The sequence below is a fragment of the Microcaecilia unicolor genome, chromosome 7 (genome assembly GCF_901765095.1).
Source record: "Microcaecilia unicolor chromosome 7, aMicUni1.1, whole genome shotgun sequence".
NCBI classification, from domain to species: domain Eukaryota; kingdom Metazoa; phylum Chordata; class Amphibia; order Gymnophiona; family Siphonopidae; genus Microcaecilia; species Microcaecilia unicolor.
In genome coordinates, this window is record NC_044037.1 from 235,074,405 (window position 1) to 235,094,803 (window position 20,399).

Here is a 20,399-nt window from a genome sequence, read left to right on the forward strand (position 1 = left end):
ACACACACATACAAACACACACACACATACGTACAATACACACACGCATACGTACAACACAGATACACATACAAACACACACACACATACAAACACACATACATACAAACACACACACACAAACACCCACATACATACAAACACCCACACACACACACATACACACAAACACATACATACATACAAACACACACACACACACAAACACACACAAACACACACACACACACACACACACAAACAGCCTCGACGGTGCACCTCTAAGTGCCCCCCCGCCGCATCGCCACAACAACCCGTGCAACGGGGCATCAGAAAGCCCCTACCCCCTTCCCTCCTCGCCGCATCACCCAACCCCCCCCCCCCCCCCCCCCCCACATCGACCGCCTCGCCACCCGCGACCGCTAATACAAACTGGGTCTGTCTGAATAGCAGAAGCAGCAGCCGCCGGACACAGTTTGTATTAGCGGTTGCGGGTGGCGAGGGGGTTGATGGGGGGGGAGGGGCTTGGTGATGTGCCACGGTGGGGGGGGTCGGGTGATGCGCGAAGGGGGGGGACAAGGGGCTTTCTTTGGGTGCTGCGCCGGCTGGGGGGGAAGGGGGGGTCTCGCTGGACATGGGTGGCTGGAAGGAAGCAGGGGGAGAGGAGGGTCAGTGCACATGGGTGGCTGCAGGGGGGGCAGGGAACAGGGAAATAGGGATGGGGCTCCACACACCACATGGGTGCCTGCAAGGGGGACAGGGGATACAGGATGGGCACTGCAGGGCGGGCAGGGGGACAGAAGGGTTGGTGGTCATCAGGGGGGGCAGGTGGGTTGATGGACATGGCTGGCCACAGGGGTGGAAAAGGGAAAAAGGAGAGGAGTGTCCTCAGACATGGGTGGCTGCACAGTAGAGGAGGGACGCTGGACATGGGTAGCTGCAGGGGGGGCAGGGGGACAGAAGGGTCGCTGGACATGGCTGGCTGCAGGGGGGACAGGGGAAAGAGGAGGAACGCTGCACATGTGTGCCTGCAGGGGGACAGGAGGGATGCTGAGGGGGGGGGGGCCTGAGACCACATGGATGGCTGCAGGGGGAGCAGGGGAGACAGGAAGGACGTAGCAGGGGGAGAGGAGGGTTGATGGGCATGGGTGGCTGCAGGGGGATGCTAGACATGGGTGGCTGCAGGGGGAACACAGGGAGAGGAGGGTCGCTGCACATGCCTGGCTGCAAGGGGGCAGGGGAGAGGGAGGAGGTGAGGGGGTTCCTCACACCACGCACGCAGTCACTCATTCTCTGTCTGCCACATACACTCTCATTCACACACTCACTGTCTTTGTCCCTATCTTTCACACAGTGTCACACAGAAACACAAACACTGTCTCTCACACACTCTCTCTCGCACAAACACATACACTCTGTCTCTCTCTATCACATTCTGTCTCTGACACACATGCTCCATCTCTCACACACGCTCTTTCTGAAACATACACTCCAAGGAAAACCTTGCTAGCGCCCGTTTCATTTCTAACAGAAACGGGCCTTTTTTACTAGTCTGTACATAAAACGCTACCTCAACATTCTGAAGACAACCTGCTGAAGCCATCTGCAAAATCCCTAAACAGTTCGTAAGTTCATGGTGGTGAAGCCATCCAACTCACCATGTCTCTCTGCCCCGCCCTCGAGGGCTGAACACAGAGAGTAAAGGGATCCATAAAGGCACCCCTACCAACTGGCAACCCCCTCCAACAAACAATGACCCAGGCAGGGGGAGTGTTTCCGTACTCCTCCCCCTGCCTAGGAATCGCTACAGACTGCTGGCAAACTCCACAACCACACGACCACAAAAGCCACCCGCAACCCCCCCCCCACACACACACATAAACACACACACACACGCAAACACACACATGCACACACATGCAAATACACATAAACACGCAAACACACACACGCAAACACACACGCAAACACACATACACACACACGCAAACACACACATGCACACACACACACGCAAACGCACGCAAACACACACACGCAAACACACACATAAACACACACAAACGCAAAACACACACAAACGCAAAACACACACACATAAACACACACAAACACATAAACACACACAAACGCAAAACACACACACATAAACACACACAAACACATAAACACACACAAACGCAAAACACACACACATAAACACACACAAACACATAAACACACACAAACGCAAAACACACACACATAAACACACACAAACACATAAACACACACAAACGCAAAACACACACACATAAACACACACAAACGCAAAACACACACACATAAACGCAAAACAAACACACATAAACACACACAAACGCAAAACACACACACATAAACACACACAAACGCAAAACAAACACACATAAACACACACAAACGCAAAACACACACACATAAACACACACAAACGCAAAACACACACACATAAACACACACAAACGCAAAACACACACACATAAACACACACAAACGCAAAACAAACACACATAAACACACACAAACGCAAAACACACACACATAAACACACACAAACGCAAAACAAACACACATAAACACACACAAACGCAAACACACACACATAAACACACACAAACGCAAAACACACACACATAAACACACACAAACGCAAAACACACACACATAAACACACACAAACGCAAAACACACACACATAAATACACACAAACGCAAAACACACACACATAAACACACACAAACGCAAAACACACACACATAAACACACACAAACGCAAAACACACACACATAAACACACACAAACGCTAAACACACACACACACACAAACACACACAAACGCAAAACACACACACATAAACGCACACAAACGCAAAACACACACAAACACACACACACACATAAACACACACAAACGCAAAACACACACACATAAACGCACACAAACGCAAAACACACACAAACACACACACACACAAACGCAAAACACACACAAACACACACACACACATAAACACACACAAACGCAAAACACACACAAACACACACACACACATAAACACACACAAACGCAAAACACACACAAACACATAAACACACACAAACGCAAAACACACTCACATAAACACACACAAACGCAAACACAAACACATAAACACACACAAACGCAAAACACACACAAACACATAAACACACACAAACGCAAAACACACACAAACACACACAAACACATAAACACACACAAACGCAAAACACACACACATAAACACACACAAACGCAAACACACACACATAAACACACACAAACGCAAAACAAACGCATAAACACACACATAAACGCAAAACACACACACATAAATACACACACACACATAAACACACACAAACACATAAACACACACAAACGCGCAAAACAAACGCATAAACACACACATAAACGCAAAACACACACACATAATACACACACACACATAAACACACACAAACGCATAAAACACACACAAACGCAAAACACACACACATAACACACACACAACACACATAAACACACACACATAAACACACATAAACGCAAAACACACACCCATAACACACACAACCGCAAACACACACACATAAACACACACAAACGCAAAACACACACACATAAACACACACAAACGCAAAACACACACACATAAACACACACAAACGCAAAACACACACACATAAATACACACAAACGCAAAACACACACACATAAACACACACAAACGCAAAACACACACACACACACAAACACACACAAACGCAAAACACACACACATAAACACACACAAACGCAAAACACACACACATAAACACACACAAACGCAAAACACACACAAACACACACACACACATAAACACACACAAACGCAAAACACACACACATAAACGCACACAAACGCAAAACACACACAAACACACACACACACAAACGCAAAACACACACAAACACACACACACACATAAACACACACAAACGCAAAACACACACACATAAACGCACACAAACGCAAAACACACTCACATAAACACACACAAACGCAAAACACACACAAACACATAAACACACACAAACGCAAAACACACACAAACACACACAAACACATAAACACACACAAACGCAAACACACACACATAAACACACACAAACGCAAAACACACACACATAAACACACAAACGCAAAACAAACGCATAAACACACACACAAACGCAAAACACACACACATAAATACACACACACACATAAACACACACAAACACATAAACACACACAAACGCAAAACACACACACATAAACACACACACACACATAAACACACACACATAAACACACACATAAACGCAAAACACACACACATAAACACACACAAACGCAAACACACACACATAAACACACACAAACGCAAAACACACACACATAAACGCAAAACACACACACATAAACACACACAAACGCAAAACACACACACATAAACACACACAAACGCAAAACACACACACATAAACACACACAAACGCAAAACACACACACATAAACACACAAACGCAAAACACACACAAACGCAAAACACACACACATAAACACACACAAACGCAAAACACACACACATAAACACACAAACGCAAAACACACACAAACGCAAAACATACACACATAAACACACACAAACGCTAAACACACAAACGCAAAACACACACAAACGCAAAACATACACACATAAACACACACAAACGCAAAACACACACACATAAACACACACACATAAATACACAAACGCAAAACACACACAAACGCAAAACATACACACATAAACACACACAAACGCTAAACACACAAACGCAAAACACACACACATAAATACACACACAAACGCAAAACACACACATAAACACACACACATAAATACACACACAAACGCAAAACACACACATAAACACACACATAAACACACACAAACGCTAAACACACACATACACACACACAAACGCTAAACACACACAAACACACACATAAACACACACACGCAAACACACATACACATAAACACGCAAACACATACGCAAACACACACACGCAAACACACATACACATAAACACGCAAACACACACACTCAAACACACACACATGCAAACACACACGCAAACGCACGCAAACACACACAAACGCAAAACTCACACACATAAACACACAAACGCAAAACACACACACATAAACACACACACATAAATACACAAACGCAAAACACACACAAACGCAAAACATACACACATAAACACACACAAACGCAAAACACACACACATAAACGCAAAACACACACACATACACACACACATAAATGCAAAACACACACATAAACACACACACAAACGCAAAACACACAAACGCAAACTCACATACACACACACAAACGCAAACTCACACATAAACACGCAAACATACACATACACACACACAAACGCAAAACTCAAACTCAAACACACACAAACGCAAAACACATAAACACACACGCAAAACACACACACAAACGCAAAACACACACACATAAACACACACACAAACGCTAAACACACACACATAAACACACACACAAACGCAAAACACATAAACACACACGCAAAACACACACACAAACGCAAAACACACACACATAAACACACACACAAACGCTAAACACACACACATAAACACACACACAAACGCTAAACACACACAAACGCTAAACACACACACATAAACACACACAAACGCAAACACACACACATAAACACATACAAACACACACATAAAAACACAAACACATACACATAAACACACAAACGCTAAACACACACAAACGCTAAACACACACACATAAACACACACAAACGCAAACACACACACATAAACACATACAAACACACACATAAAAACACAAACACATACACATAAACACACACAAACGCAAACACACACACATAAACACATACAAACACACACATAAAAACACAAACACATACACATAAACACACACAAACGCAAACACACACACATAAACACACACAAACACATACACATAAAAACGCAAACACAAACACATACACATAAACACACACAAACGCAAACACACACAAACGCAAACACACATAAACACACACAAACGCAAACACATAAACACACACAAACGCAAACACACATAAACACACACAAACACATACACATAAAAACGCAAACACAAACACATACACATAAACACACACAAACGCAAACACACATAAACACACACAAACGCAAACACACAAAACACAAACACACATAAACACACACAAACACAAACACACATAAACACACACAAACGCAAACACACATAAACACACACAAACACAAACACACATAAACACACACAAACGCAAACACACATAAACACACACAAACGCAAACACACATAAACACACACAAACGCAAACACACACACACATAAACACGCAAATGCAAACACAAACACATAAACACACAAATGCAAACAAACGCATAAACACACACAAACGCAAACACATACAAACACACGCAAACACATACACACAAACACACACAAACGCAAACACATACAAACACACGCAAACACATACAAACACACGCAAACGCAAACACATACAAACACACGCAAACACACACAAACGCAAACACATACACACAAACACACACACAAACACACGCAAACACACACATAAACACACACAAACGCAAGCACACACACATAAACACACACACACAGAAACACACACAAACGCGCAAACACACGCAAACGCACACACAAACACACACAAACGCAAACACACACACACACAAACACACATAAACACACACACATAAACACGCAAACACACAAACACATAAACACACAAATGCAAACACAAACACATAAACACACAAATGCAAACACAAACGCATAAACACACACAAACACATACACACAAACACATACAAACACACGCAAACGCAAACACATACAAACACACGCAAACGCAAACACATACAAACACACGCAAACACACACAAACGCAAACACATACAAACACACGCAAACACACGCAAACGCAAACACACGCAAACACACGCAAACGCAAACACATGCAAACACACGCAAACGCAAACACATGCAAACACACGCAAACGCAAACACATACACACAAACACACACACAAACACACACAAACGCAAACACACACATAAACACACACAAACGCAAACACACACATAAACACACACAAACGCAAGCACACACACGCAAACGCACACACATAAACACACACACAGAAACACACACACACAGAAACACACACAAACAGCCTCAACGGTGCACCTCTAAGTGCCCCCCCCGCCGCATCGCCACAACAACCCATGCAATGGGGCATCAGAAAGCCCCTACCCCCTTCCCTCCTCGCCGCATCACCCAACCCCTCCCCCGCTGCTTCACCAAGCCCCTCCCCCCCACATCGACCACCTCGCCATCCGCGACCGCTAATACAAACTCTGTCCGGCGGCTGCTGCTGCTTCTATTCAGCAGCAGCAGCCCGTAAATAAAGAAAACAAACAAAAAAACAACCTCCTAAAACGCACCTCCGTGGAGAACCATCTCACATTGGCTGACGTCTCTGCAGCCGCTCCTCCTCTCCCCTCAACGTCAGTGCCCCTGCCGGAAGACCCCGGAGAAACGCCGAGACGTCAGAGGGGAGAGGAGGAGCGCATGCTGAGACTTCAGCCAATGTGAGATGCTTCTCAACGGAGGTGCGTTTTAGGAGAACTTTTTTTTTGGTTTTCTTTATGTACGGGCTGCTGCTGCTGAATAGCAGAAGCAGCCGCCGGACACAGTTTGTATTAGCGGTTGCGGGTGGTGAGGGGGTTGATGAGGGGGGAGGGGCTTGGTGATGTGCCACGGTGGGGGGGGGGGGGGTGATGCGCAAAGGGGGGGACAAGGGGCTTTCTTTGGGTGCTGCGCCGGCTGGGGGGGTCTCGCTGGACATGGGTGGCTGGAAGGAAGCAGGGGGAGGGGAGGGTCGCTGCACATGGGTGGCTGCAAGGGGGGGCAGGGAACAGGGAGACAGGGATGGGGCTCCACACACCACATGGGTGCCTGTAAGGGGGACAGGGGATACAGGACGGACACTGCAGTGCGGGCAGGGGGACAGAAGGGTTGGTGGTCATCAGGGGGGACAGGTGGGTCGATGGACATGGCTGGCCACAGGGGAGGAACAGGGAAAAAGGAGAGGAGTGTCCTCAGACATGGGTGGCTGCACAGGAGAGGAGGGTTGCTGGACATGGGTAGCTGCAGGGGGGGCAGGGGGACAGAAGGGTCGCTGGACATGGGTAGCTGCATGGGGGGCAGGGGGACAGAAGGGTCGCTGGACATAGCTGGCTGCAGGGGGGACAGGGGAGAGAGGAGGGACACTGCACATGCGTGCCTGCAGGGGGACAGGAGGGATGCTGAGGGGGGGGGGCTGAGACCACATGGGTGGCTGCAGGGGGAGCAGGGGAGACAGGAAGGACGCAGCAGGGGGAGAGGAGGGTTGATGGGCATGGGTGGCTGCAGGGGGGGGCAGGGAACAGGGAGACAGGGATGGGGCTCCACACACCACATGGGGGCCTGTAAGGGGGACAGGGGATACAGGACGGACACTGCAGTGCGGGCAGGGGGACAGAAGGGTTGGTGGTCATCAGGGGGGACAGGTGGGTCGATGGACATGGCTGGCCACAGGGGAGGAACAGGGAAAAAGGAGAGGAGTGTCCTCAGACATGGGTGGCTGCACAGGAGAGGAGGGTTGCTGGACATGGGTAGCTGCAGGGGGGGCAGGGGGACAGAAGGGTCGCTGGACATGGGTAGCTGCATGGGGGGCAGGGGGACAGAAGGGTCGCTGGACATAGCTGGCTGCAGGGGGGACAGGGGAGAGAGGAGGGACACTGCACATGCGTGCCTGCAGGGGGACAGGAGGGATGCTGAGGGGGGGGGGGCTGAGACCACATGGGTGGCTGTAGGGGGAGCAGGGGAGACAGGAAGGACGCAGCAGGGGGAGAGGAGGGTTGATGGGCATGGGTGGCTGCAGGGGGAACACTGGGAGAGAGGAGGGTCGCTGCACATGCCTGGCTGCAAGGGGACAGGGGAGAGGGAGGGGGTGAGGAGGTTCCTCACACCACACACGCAGTCACTCATTCTCTGTCTGCCACATACACTCTCACTCACACACTCACTGTCTTTGTCCCTCTCTCTCACACACTGTAACACAAACACTGTCTCTCGCACACTCTCTCTCTCGCACAAACACATACACTCTGTCTGTCTCTCTCTCACATTCTCTCTCTGACACACACGCTCCATCTCTCACACACGCTCTTTCTGAAACATACACTCCAAGGAAAACCTTGCTAGTGCCCGTTTCATTTCTAACAGAAACGGGCCTTTTTTACTAGTCATTTAAATAATATGGATCTTCAGATATAACAAGATAGGTACTGCAGAATTAACTTATCTTAAGCAGAGTGTGAATTGTCATTGATCCAAAATAATTTTTCAAGAGTTAGTGAGAAGGACTAAATTGAACCTCTTCCCTGAAGAAGAATAATGAAACCTGGCAATGTCGGCAGAGGTTCTGACTGTTTTTGAAGCTTGAAGCTAAGCAGCTCTATTTTTACTGCAGTGTTATTCAAACAAAAAATTCTTGAAAGATCATTTTGGATCAATGACTATTCACACATGGCAGCTTAAGATAAGTTGATTCTACGTACCTGCGTTGTACCCGAAGATCCATATTTTAATGATACGTTTGCAAAGTAGTTAGATATGTGAGTTGCTCAGGATGCTGGGAACAATTTTGGATATGCTTTAAGTTCCCTGCACATTAAGTTTTTTCCTATTAATTTGATGTATTACCTATATCTCTAGGCTCAAATAACTCTGTATGGTTACTCTTATATATTATATTATACTATTACATGTAACCACTTTTTGATTATGTAACTTTTCTATATTTTATTTTATATTATTTATCACATTCACTTTAGTTGTGATAATATAAAATAAAATATAGAAAAGTTACATAATCAAAAAGTGGTTACGTGTAATAGTATAATTAATTTGATGTAAAGTTATTGTAAGACATAATACATTATCTATATTCTGGATTTTCAGGGTTTACTTATAATAACCTAACATATGCGTTGTCATACTGGGACAGACCAGCGTAACTTGTTTCTAACAGTGACCAGTAACTGGCAAGATCTCAAAAGAGAAACAGATTTTATCTGGTTATCCTAAAAATAAGCAGTGTATTTTCCAATTTCCATCTTAATAATAGCTTATGGATTTTTCTTTCAGGAAATTATCCAAACCTTTTTAAACCTTCTAAGCTAACTGCTTTCACCACATTCTCTGGCAATGAATTCCAGAGTTTAATTACACTATGAGTAAAGAAATATTTTCTCCAATTTCTTTTAAAATTTACTACTTAGTAGCTTCTTTGCATGCCCCCTAGTCCTAGTATTTTTGGAAAGAGTAAACAAGCACTTCGTGTCTTTGTTCCACTCCACTCCGTTTTTTTTATAGACCTCTGTCATATCTCCCCCAGCTGTCTCTTTTTTTCTCCAAGCTGAAGAGTCTCATAAGGAAGTCATCCCATTCCCTTTATCATTTCCGTCACCCTCCTCTGTACCTTTTTCTAATTCTGTGATATCTTTTTTGAGGTGCTGTGATCAGAATTGCACACAGTATTTGAGGTGTGGTTGCAATACAAGGCATAACATTCTTATCTTTTGTTTTCCTTTCCTAATAATTCCTAACATTCTATTTGCTTTCTTAGCTGTGCTGCTGTTGCACACCGAGCAGAGAGTTTCAGTGTATCACCAATGATGACAACTAGATCCTTTTCTTGGGCAGTGACTCCTAATGTGGAACCTTGCAACGTGAAGCTATAGTTTGGGTTCCTCTTTTCCACAAGCATTACTTTTGCACTTGCTCACATTAAATATCATCTGCCATTTGGATACTCAGTCTCCCACTCTTGTAAGGGCCTCTTGCAATTTTTCACAATCCTCCTTATGATCTAACAACCTAGAATAACTTGTATCATCAGTAAATTTAATTACCTCACTAGTTGTTACCATCACTAGATCATTTATAAATATATTAAAAAGTAGAAGTCTCAACACAGACCTCTGGGGAAACCCCACTATCTACCCTTCTCCATTGAGATTACTGACCATTTAACCCTACATCTTTTAAACAGTTATTAATCCACATTACCTCTTAGCCTATGACTTTCTAATTTCCTGAGGAGTCTTTCATGAGGTACTTTGTCAAATGCCTTTTGAAAATCCAGATACACTATATTGACTGGTTCACCTTTAGCCACATGTTCACCCCTTCAAAGAAATTTAGTAGATTGGTAAGGCAGAATTTTTCTTGACTAAATCTGTTGGCTTTGTCTCATTAATCCATGCTTATGTACATGCTCTGTAATTTTATTCTTTGTTATATCTCTACCATTTTGCCTGGCACCAGTCTATAATTCCCAAATCACATCTGGAACCCTTGTTAAAAATTGGCGTTGCATTGGCCACGTTCAATCTTCTGGTACCATGCTGGATTTTAAAAATAAATATTACTAACAATAGCTCTGCAAGTTCATTTTTTAATTCTATCAGTACTCTGGGATGTAGAGCATCTAGTCCAGGTGATTTGCTACTCTTCAATTTGTCAGATTGCCCCATTACTGCTTTCAGGTTTACAGAGTTTTGTTTCAGTTTCTCTGACTCATCAGCACTGAATATTATTTCTGGCACTGATATCTCTCCCACATCTTCCTCAGTGTAGACTGAAGGAAAAAATTCATTTATTCTCTTAGTTGTGACCTTGATTTTTAAGAATTACTTAAGTTCACTTTCACCTTAACTTTCCTCTTAACTGAAAGCACTTTCTTACTTCCTTTTGTCTGTTGTTATTCCAGCTATTTTCTTACCTTTGATTTCAGCCATACATTTCTCTTGTATAGCATGTATAGATAATTTTACCAACTCTGTGCTGCCAGTGCACTTACAACTTAGGCCTGCTTTGCAGGTACCCTTAATCTTTGTCAATATATTTCAGTTCCTTAAAGCAGCCCTTAATTTTTCCACTTGTATACTTTTTTTTAATACATGAATTTGACCATAATTCAAATAAGATACTATTTTTGAGTTTACTTAGAAACATAGAATACAAACTCCAAAGTCTACAGAGATGGCCCCTGCAGCAAAATTTGTACGCGGTATTAACTTTTACTAATACATAGTGAGATTCTTCCTTTCCCGGGTCCACTTCAAATGTTAATCCAATATAAAATCTGGGTTTAACAATTAACAGCACTTTTCTTCATGGTCAATCTGTGCAGCTTTCCTTCTCACAGAAAAGAATAAGAGGAAAGCTGTTGTGAGACTATCTTCTCCCACCAGGGGTATTTGTCCCTTGGATGTAAGGGTCTTTCTGGGGTTCAGTCCATTTTGGAAAATAAGTAAAGACCAAATAAGTGTAGGTAGCTTCATTTTGAGAAGTTATACATTTCTAGTAAAACAATTAGATGACTTTGAGGTTTATATTGAGAAAACTTATCGTCGAAGAAATGCATGTTGATTTTATAGCAGGATGAAAGTGCAAAAAGCTTCAGTGCTACGTTGGTGTACATTATACCTTCCCAAACAAAAAGATGAGAGCATGTTTTGACTGTTGAAAGAAAATTTTTCAATTTATTTCGTGATTTATCCTCGCAAACCTTGAGAATGTTATATCAGCTGTTGCCAAATACATGAGCTGTTCCATTCTTGGAAGTCAGTGGTTCATTTTGTTAGGAACCCATTTATTCCATTGTGAAGCAATCAGAAAACTCTTTCCTAGTTTTCTTTGCAATCTGTATTGCTTCTGCTTTAAACACAAAAAGAAAGAAAAACTATTTTTATTTTTCAGCTTGAAGACGTGTCTCTAATGGGGAAGCATATAGCAGGAGATCTAGAATTCTTGCAGCTGGGGGCATAAATCTGATTTTCCATTTTGCGTGTATGTGACATGCAATTAGTTTTTCAAGTTGCATTTGTGATAACTTGAGCCATATGCATTTTTGATCTAGTTAGTTTTTGTGTTTTCCATCTTACCTATTTATAGATGCATTCAACTTTTTTGATGCATTTAAATTTCTTTCCATTTTAAAGGGGTGTCATTTATTTTGAAACTTTTAATTTTGTTAACAAAAAAGACTGTTAGGTCAACCATGTTGTACAATAAATCAAGGTCTTCTCTGTTTTTCTATCATTTTCTGTTTTCAGAGCAAAACTATTTTTAGAAAATTCATTTCTTTTCCAGTCTGCTAAAATTTGGAATTCATTTCCTTCTGCTATTTGGCTAATATCTTCTTACTCCTTCTGTACACAAAGACACATTTTTTGTAAATAGAAAATTATAATTTTGTAATATATCTTTTTGTAATAGGTACTACATACTACTTTGTAATAAGTATTTATATTGTATTAGTAGTGTTACCAATATTAGTATATAATTACATATGTTTTATATTATTAGTATCACTAATAATAATATACACACTAATAATAATATATACACACACTACTATTGTAATACTATTATTATTAGTGATACTAATAATATAAAACATATATATATATACACACACACTATTGTAATAGGTACAATATACTGCTTAGATTGTGAGCCCATTAGGGACAGTGCAAATACCTGTACAATTCTATGTAAACTGCCTCGACTAATGCTTAAAAGAGGTGGTATATCAAATTTTTAAAAATTAATAAATAATATTCCTGGTGCTATTTGTTAGTTTCTTAAATTGTGACTTCATTTGAACCTTATTGGAGGAGGTGGGTTAAAAATATAACATAAACTTGTTATATTTCAAAACAGGAAAAAAATGCAAGGAAATGTTTTCAAGTTTTATTCCATTGGCTGCACCCAAAATGAAACAAAATAACAACCCCCCTCCTATTGTCTTATGGAATAAATTTGTTTCCCTTTCAGTATTTTGAGTATTCTAAGCATCATGACATTCGGCACAACATTCAGAAGGAGCTGTGCTTACATGCTTCTAAAGGGCCAGTGCAACTTCAGCAATGTAGCTACAAAGGTCAAAATACAGCCCTCCGTGGTGAGCAGGAGTGGGTGCTTCAGAAGGTATTTTCAATAGGCTTTTGTCTGATAAACAGAAATGTATTTTTTAAGGAAACATATCTCCCCCCCCCCCACCCCGATATTCAAAAGCATACCTCATAACCAGATATCCACAAATTTTCAGTGGAACATGGCATGCCATAACCCACTGAAAATTTGTGGTTAGCTGATAGCCGGTTATATTGTAAAATATAACTGTCTGGCCATCGATTTTCAGCATATGTTTGGTGCCCATATTTGGCCGTTTGAATACCACGCTTATCTTTGGCCGGTTCAAACCTAACCGGCCAGTGCTGAATATCAGCTTGGCCGGTTAAGTTTGAACCAGCCAAAAATAAGCCAGATATTCAATGCCTGTCACTGGAAATGGCCCAGCTTTGAATATCTGGGCTCAACGCTGACCGCATTAAATAGCTGGGCTAACACGTCTGGTCTGAATATTGAGCCCATTGTCTTTTGGCAGGGACTAAAACAAATCAAGCTGTTAGAATTGTTAGATATTTTTGTGTTTGACCAGTCGGACTACTTTGATATCTTATACAGTACATGTTATAAAGAATTTGCGTTACTCAGATATATGTGAAAGCAATGATAAATGTTAGTTGACTCAGTGTTTGGAAAAGAAAGATGCATTTTGCATAACTGGAAAAATGAAAGGGCAATAACAGCGCATGTGGATCCTGACACCAGCAAAAGCTGTTGACATATTTTCTGCAGGGCCTCTGCCAAGTTATCAGGCAGTGTCTCTGGTCCCACCCAGAACCATAAATGATTTCTCCGAGATATATTTTCTATATCTTCCAGCTTCAAGATCTCATCTGTTTCTGGAGCTAAATCTGTGCAGCATTTTTACATCGTAATTAGCTGCTCCTCGTGATCTTTTTTTTTTGTTGTTCAGCTTCTTGCAATCTGTGTCCCATTTCAGAGAGTGTAGAGTATATCATTGTAGACTAACTTGTATTTTGTACAGCGCTGCGTAACCCTAGTAGCGCTCTAGAAATGTTAAGTAGTAGTAGGCCACTTTTAACTGTGGCAGTAGCTTGTTTAATCTCAGCCAGACCAACTTGTGCCCATCAATCAGATCAAATACTGTTTGTGCAGCTCTGACCGCTCTTCTTAGTGCTGATTCATTGCCATCTTTGTTCCCTAATGCATAACTGAATTGGGCATTGACAGGCATATGCCCGAATATTGGTCCTTTTTTTTTTTGTCGTCATGAAGTCCCTAGCATATTCAGCTAAATCTTTAGCTGTGGAGGAGCTCAAACCAATAAGGGATAATATGCTATATTCACCTTTATTTTTTATTAATGAGTGGGTAGGAGCTCAGCTCTCTTAGGCTCCCTTCTGCAACCAGTTTGAGGATATTTGAATAGCCTGTCAGAATTTGGCCAGCAGTTTAGTATCTAAATTGAGTAATGAAATGTACCCATAAGACTCTGGGAACATAAAGTCTTTACCTGGCTTAGGGATTAATATCCCTATTCTAATACTCTTTTTCACTGGAGAAAGATGAATACTGGAATCCTATAGGAATCTCTATTGGGACCAGTGCTTTATAGTATATTTATAACAGGAAAAGGGAATAGTGAGGTGATCGATTGGGTAAGCTAAGCCTCAACTGCAACCTTCCCGGCCTTCAGACCTCAGGCTCTCCCCTCCAGTCTTGCTCAATTTCTTTCTTTCCACTCTCCTCTCATCCGCTGTCACCATTCAGCACAAGTTTCCTTCCTCCCATTTTATCGCAACTGGGTCTGTGTTATTCAACAATGAACAAATAAGTATGGTACTGCAGCGTTTTGCATGTCCCTACTGATTTCCTGTGCCTGTCCCGGAAGTGTACATCAGAGGAGGGAGAACTGGCATAGAAAGCAGTAGCAGTATGCAAAGAGCTGCAGTTCCACACTGCTTCTTTAGTTTATTAGCCCAGAGCTGGCAGAAGTGCACTGGGAAGGAGGAAAATTGTGTGTGGGAGCAGGGGAGAAGGAGAGAAATGGGGCAAGACTGGATGGGCAGAAAGGGAGAGAAGTGGGACAAGACTGGATGGAAGGAGAGAAAGAAAGAGAACAGCCAAGGCAATGATAAATGAGGAGCAAGAGAGGGCAATAGTGAATGGGACTGGAGAGAGAGACAGCAGGGAGGGGAAATACTGCATAAGAGAGAGAGAGAGAGAGAGGGAGGCAGTGCTGGATGGCAGGAAGAGAGGGGTAATACTGAATGGTGCAGTGGGGGTGGGGAGAGACAGAGGCAGTGCTGCCTGATTGGTAGGAGAAACAACCAAACTAAATCAAGTTTTGTTGAGCTTTTTCAGATAAGTACATTTTTTACTACTACTACTACTTAACATTTCTAAAGTGCAGTTTAACAAAGAAGGACAGTCCCTGCTCAAAGGAGCTTACAATCTAATGGACAAAATGTGCAAACAATCAAATTTTTTAAGTACAATAGTTGAAATTGTTTAAATGTATATTAAAAATATTGTTGCCTACATATGTGCAATGATTAAAGCTCATGAGAGGGGTTCCCTTTTGGGATTAAAAAGAATCTTTCAGAATTTATGGTGATCCCTCTATTGTCTATGAGCACATATCTGTATGCATGGTTTTTGATAATTTTTGTTGACATTTTTACAGTATATTGATTCATGAGTTAATACACCGTGGGTTTTTGAGGTAGAGGGTAGGAGAGAGGTAATGCTGGAAGATGTAGGGTGTAGAGAGAGGAGGAAAGACAGAGGAGATGGTGGATGGGGTAAGAAATGGAGAGGAGATACTGGAAGGCAGGGGGGAAAGACGGTCAATACTGCATGGGGGTGGAGGGAGAGGGAGAGATGGAGCAGTGCTGGAAGTGGGAAGAGAGAAACATAGAGAGAGAGAGGAGTAAATGCATGCCAGGGGAAGAGAGAGAGAGAGAGGAGATAAGGGGAAGGGCGGGGGGGGGGGGGGGGGGGGAGATGGTGCAATGCTGCATGCCAGGGGCAGAGAGAGAGAGAGAAGGGCAAAGCTGAATGATGGCAGGGAAGAGAAATGGGAGATACTAGATGACAGAAGGGGGAGAGAGAGATGAGAAGGGTGCTAGCTGGCAGGCGGAGAAGATAGAGACGAGAGGGTGTGGTCGATGGAGAAGGGGAGAGACTAGAGGAGATGCAGGATGGTGGTGGTGAGGAAAAGACAGAGAATATGCTGGATGGCAGGTGGTAAAAAGACAGAGTGAAGAAATGCTGGATGGCAGGGAGAGTGGAAAGAATTGGTGAAAGACTGGGGAATAAGAGAGGAAAGTAGGAGGGCCATGAGGAAAAGAGATGGAAAGCTGTAGGTAGATGCAGTAAAATGAGAGAGATTGAAGCTGGATAATATGAATGAAATCTGAATGGGTAGGCATAAAAAATTTGAAGAAAGCGGAAAGAAACAGATCAGTGATGGAGTTGGATGTAGCAGAGGAGGTGGTGAAGACAGGAGGAGAGAAAAAAAATGTCAAATTGACAAGAGACCCTTGGAAAGAGTTGAAAGAAGCCTTGAAAGCAGTAACCAGAGACTGGGGCTGACACAATTAGAAATAATTAAAAGGTAGAAAATTTTATTTTTAATTTAGGGCAAAGTAATGTGGTAGCTGCAGTAATCTAATTTAATAGTTAATAAATATTTTTAAAAAATGGAAAATAAGGTGATACCTTTTTTTATTGGACTAAATACATATTTGACTAGCTTTCGGAGGTCAAAACACCACCACCTTCGGGCGTAGACAGTATACTGTTATATGCTTGTCCTGGCTTAAGGAAGGAGGTTTTGGCCTCCGAAAACTAAATGTAATAAGTTAGTCCGGCAAATAGATCTCACCCTATTTTACGTTTAATTTTGTTAATTTATAATGTAGCAGTTGGAATATGTTGGTTTTTGAAGTTTTCATTTGCTCTCTTTATATTTGCACAAACCAGAGGGACATGCATCACTGTTTCTATTTTTCTGGTGTTGCACTGAATGCCAAGTGTGGCTTCTAGGTGGTTCAGTTTAACTAGAAAATATTTATCAGAAGATGTTTAGACTGGTGGTACAGTCACTTATTCTTAGCAAATTGGATTACTGTAATATTGTATACCTGGGTTTACGGAAACAAAGCATCAGAAAAAATCCAAACTATTCAAAATGTGGCAGTTTGTTTAATTTTTTTCTCTTAAGAAAGCGGATTATATTACTCCATTTTTCATTAAACTGCACTGGCTTCCAGTAGAAGCTAGAATGCTCTTTAAATTGGGGTACTTATTATATAAGATTGTTTGTTTGTGGTCTGATTCCTTGTTATATGCTTTCTTTAGTATGTTATCCGGATTCATTATCTTGATCTAATTTTCGTAAATCATTATTTTTTTCTTTCCCTAGTCCTTGGGAAATCACCTCAAAGAAGCTGTTTACATGTTTGCTTATCAATTTGCTATTTTTTGGCCTGCTATGTCATCTATATTAAGCTGCTTGCCCAGTTATGTTACTTTAAAGAAAGATTTAAAGACATGGTTGTTCCATAAATACTTGTTAGGGAAGCAGCTAAGATGAGATGTATATTGTTGGATAATTTTGTCTAATCATTGTTACATCCTAGATTCTGTTCTTTTGTAATCTAGTATCTTTGTTGTAACCCGCTGTGAACTATTTCATTGGTATCAGTGGGCTATAAATGAGCTAACTGTAAGTAACTAATTTTTGTCTATACATTTCTGTTTTTTGTGTGCGTGTTTACTGCTTTGCTTGATGCTATTAAAAACAAAATTAAACTTGTCAAAACCAGGCATAGTTAATCCATTTTCTGTTTCTTACTGGGGCCAAGTCATCCTGTAGATGTGTTTAGCATCTGAGCATTACTGAGAAATGTGACAATTTAGTGATGTTGATGGGATAACCTTACCAAACCCACAAAGTGAATACTTATGACTGTAGTATAAGATCTGCCCCTGTTCTTGAAAATACATTTGCTATTGTTACTCCAGTATACTAACTACTGTCACTTTTATTTTCTTTAGGATCAGCTTCTGTTCAATCCAACCTTAAGTATGTGTCTTACAGCAAATGGAGACCATCCCAGACTGGTACCATGTGACCCATTAGATTCATTTCAAAAATGGACTTTTAATCAAAACAATTAAGCATTGATAATACATTAAAAAAAATAATAAAATAGAGACCAGTCTCTGAAAACTGTGAAAATAAGTACACTGGGGTTCTCAAGTGTAATACAAAAGCTGATAGTGACTATGAAGAATACCTTTTGTCATCATTAAGAAAAATGCACTATTACAAAGTTTCTTAGGACTACACTGAAAGCACAAGAAAACAAGTACCCAAGAATGGGTTCTAGTTCTTTTTGTTTTACTTAATGTTTACAACACATTTAAAATTTATTTTCAGAACAGGGTTTTATAGATGTGGGCTAGTAATTAACATTGTTGCAATAAAGTTCTTGAAAGGGTGAGGGGGCATTTAATACATAGATGATGTATTTTCTTCTTTTGTAATACTGTTGTATATTGATGATGATCAAAAAGTGCTATTTTGAATGTGCTAAATATGATTAGAGTGTATTTTTCTAAAGTGAAATAAAAAAAAGTGTACTTTAGGTAATTTTTTTTTCTACAGAAAGCAAACAAAATATACCACATAAAGACGTTTCTATTTGTTTTCAACTCTGGGTTGCAGAATATGCCTATTTTAATTTGAGCAAATTATGTAAAAGCTGCATATGGATGGAAGGGAAGCAAAGTGTGTGTGTGTGGGGGGGGGGGGGGATGCAGAACTTGGATGGAAGGGAAGATCAAGAGAACGCATGTGAATGGAAGGGAAGAGAAGATCAAGAGAACGCATGTGGATGGAAGGGAAGAGAAGGGGGAAATGCCACGTGGATGGAAGGGAAGAGAAGAAAACTAAATAGACTGAGAAGGAGGTAGAAAAATTGAAATAAGTTCAAGGTGAAAGAGTAGTGCTAAAGATGGACGGCAGGGAAGAAATTGAAGAAGAAAGGAGGTGAGAAAAGAAATTACAAATGGAAAAGGAGGCCCTGGAAACAGAGTTAAGAGCACAGGCAGAGGAAAGCAGAACCAGAGAATGGGAACATGAGTAGAATAATAAAATCACCAGACAACAAAGGTTAAAAAAAAATTTCAGTTTAGTGATTGAATTATGTCAGTTTAG

The 20,399-nt window shown here is 41.8% G+C and overlaps 1 protein-coding gene across 1 annotated transcript in view; it reads left to right on the forward strand.

Annotated features, from left to right (window-relative positions):
• GALNT3 (polypeptide N-acetylgalactosaminyltransferase 3) overlaps positions 1–19,827 on the forward strand; it is a 144,465-nt gene extending 124,638 nt beyond the window's left edge. The window contains exons 12-13 of the mRNA XM_030210083.1: positions 14,075–14,227; positions 19,235–19,827. Coding sequence (XP_030065943.1) covers positions 14,075–14,227; positions 19,235–19,357 — 276 coding nt within the window. The 3' untranslated portion in view covers positions 19,358–19,827. The remainder of the gene's footprint in view (positions 1–14,074; positions 14,228–19,234) is intronic.
• The last annotated feature ends 572 nt before the right edge of the window (positions 19,828–20,399 follow it).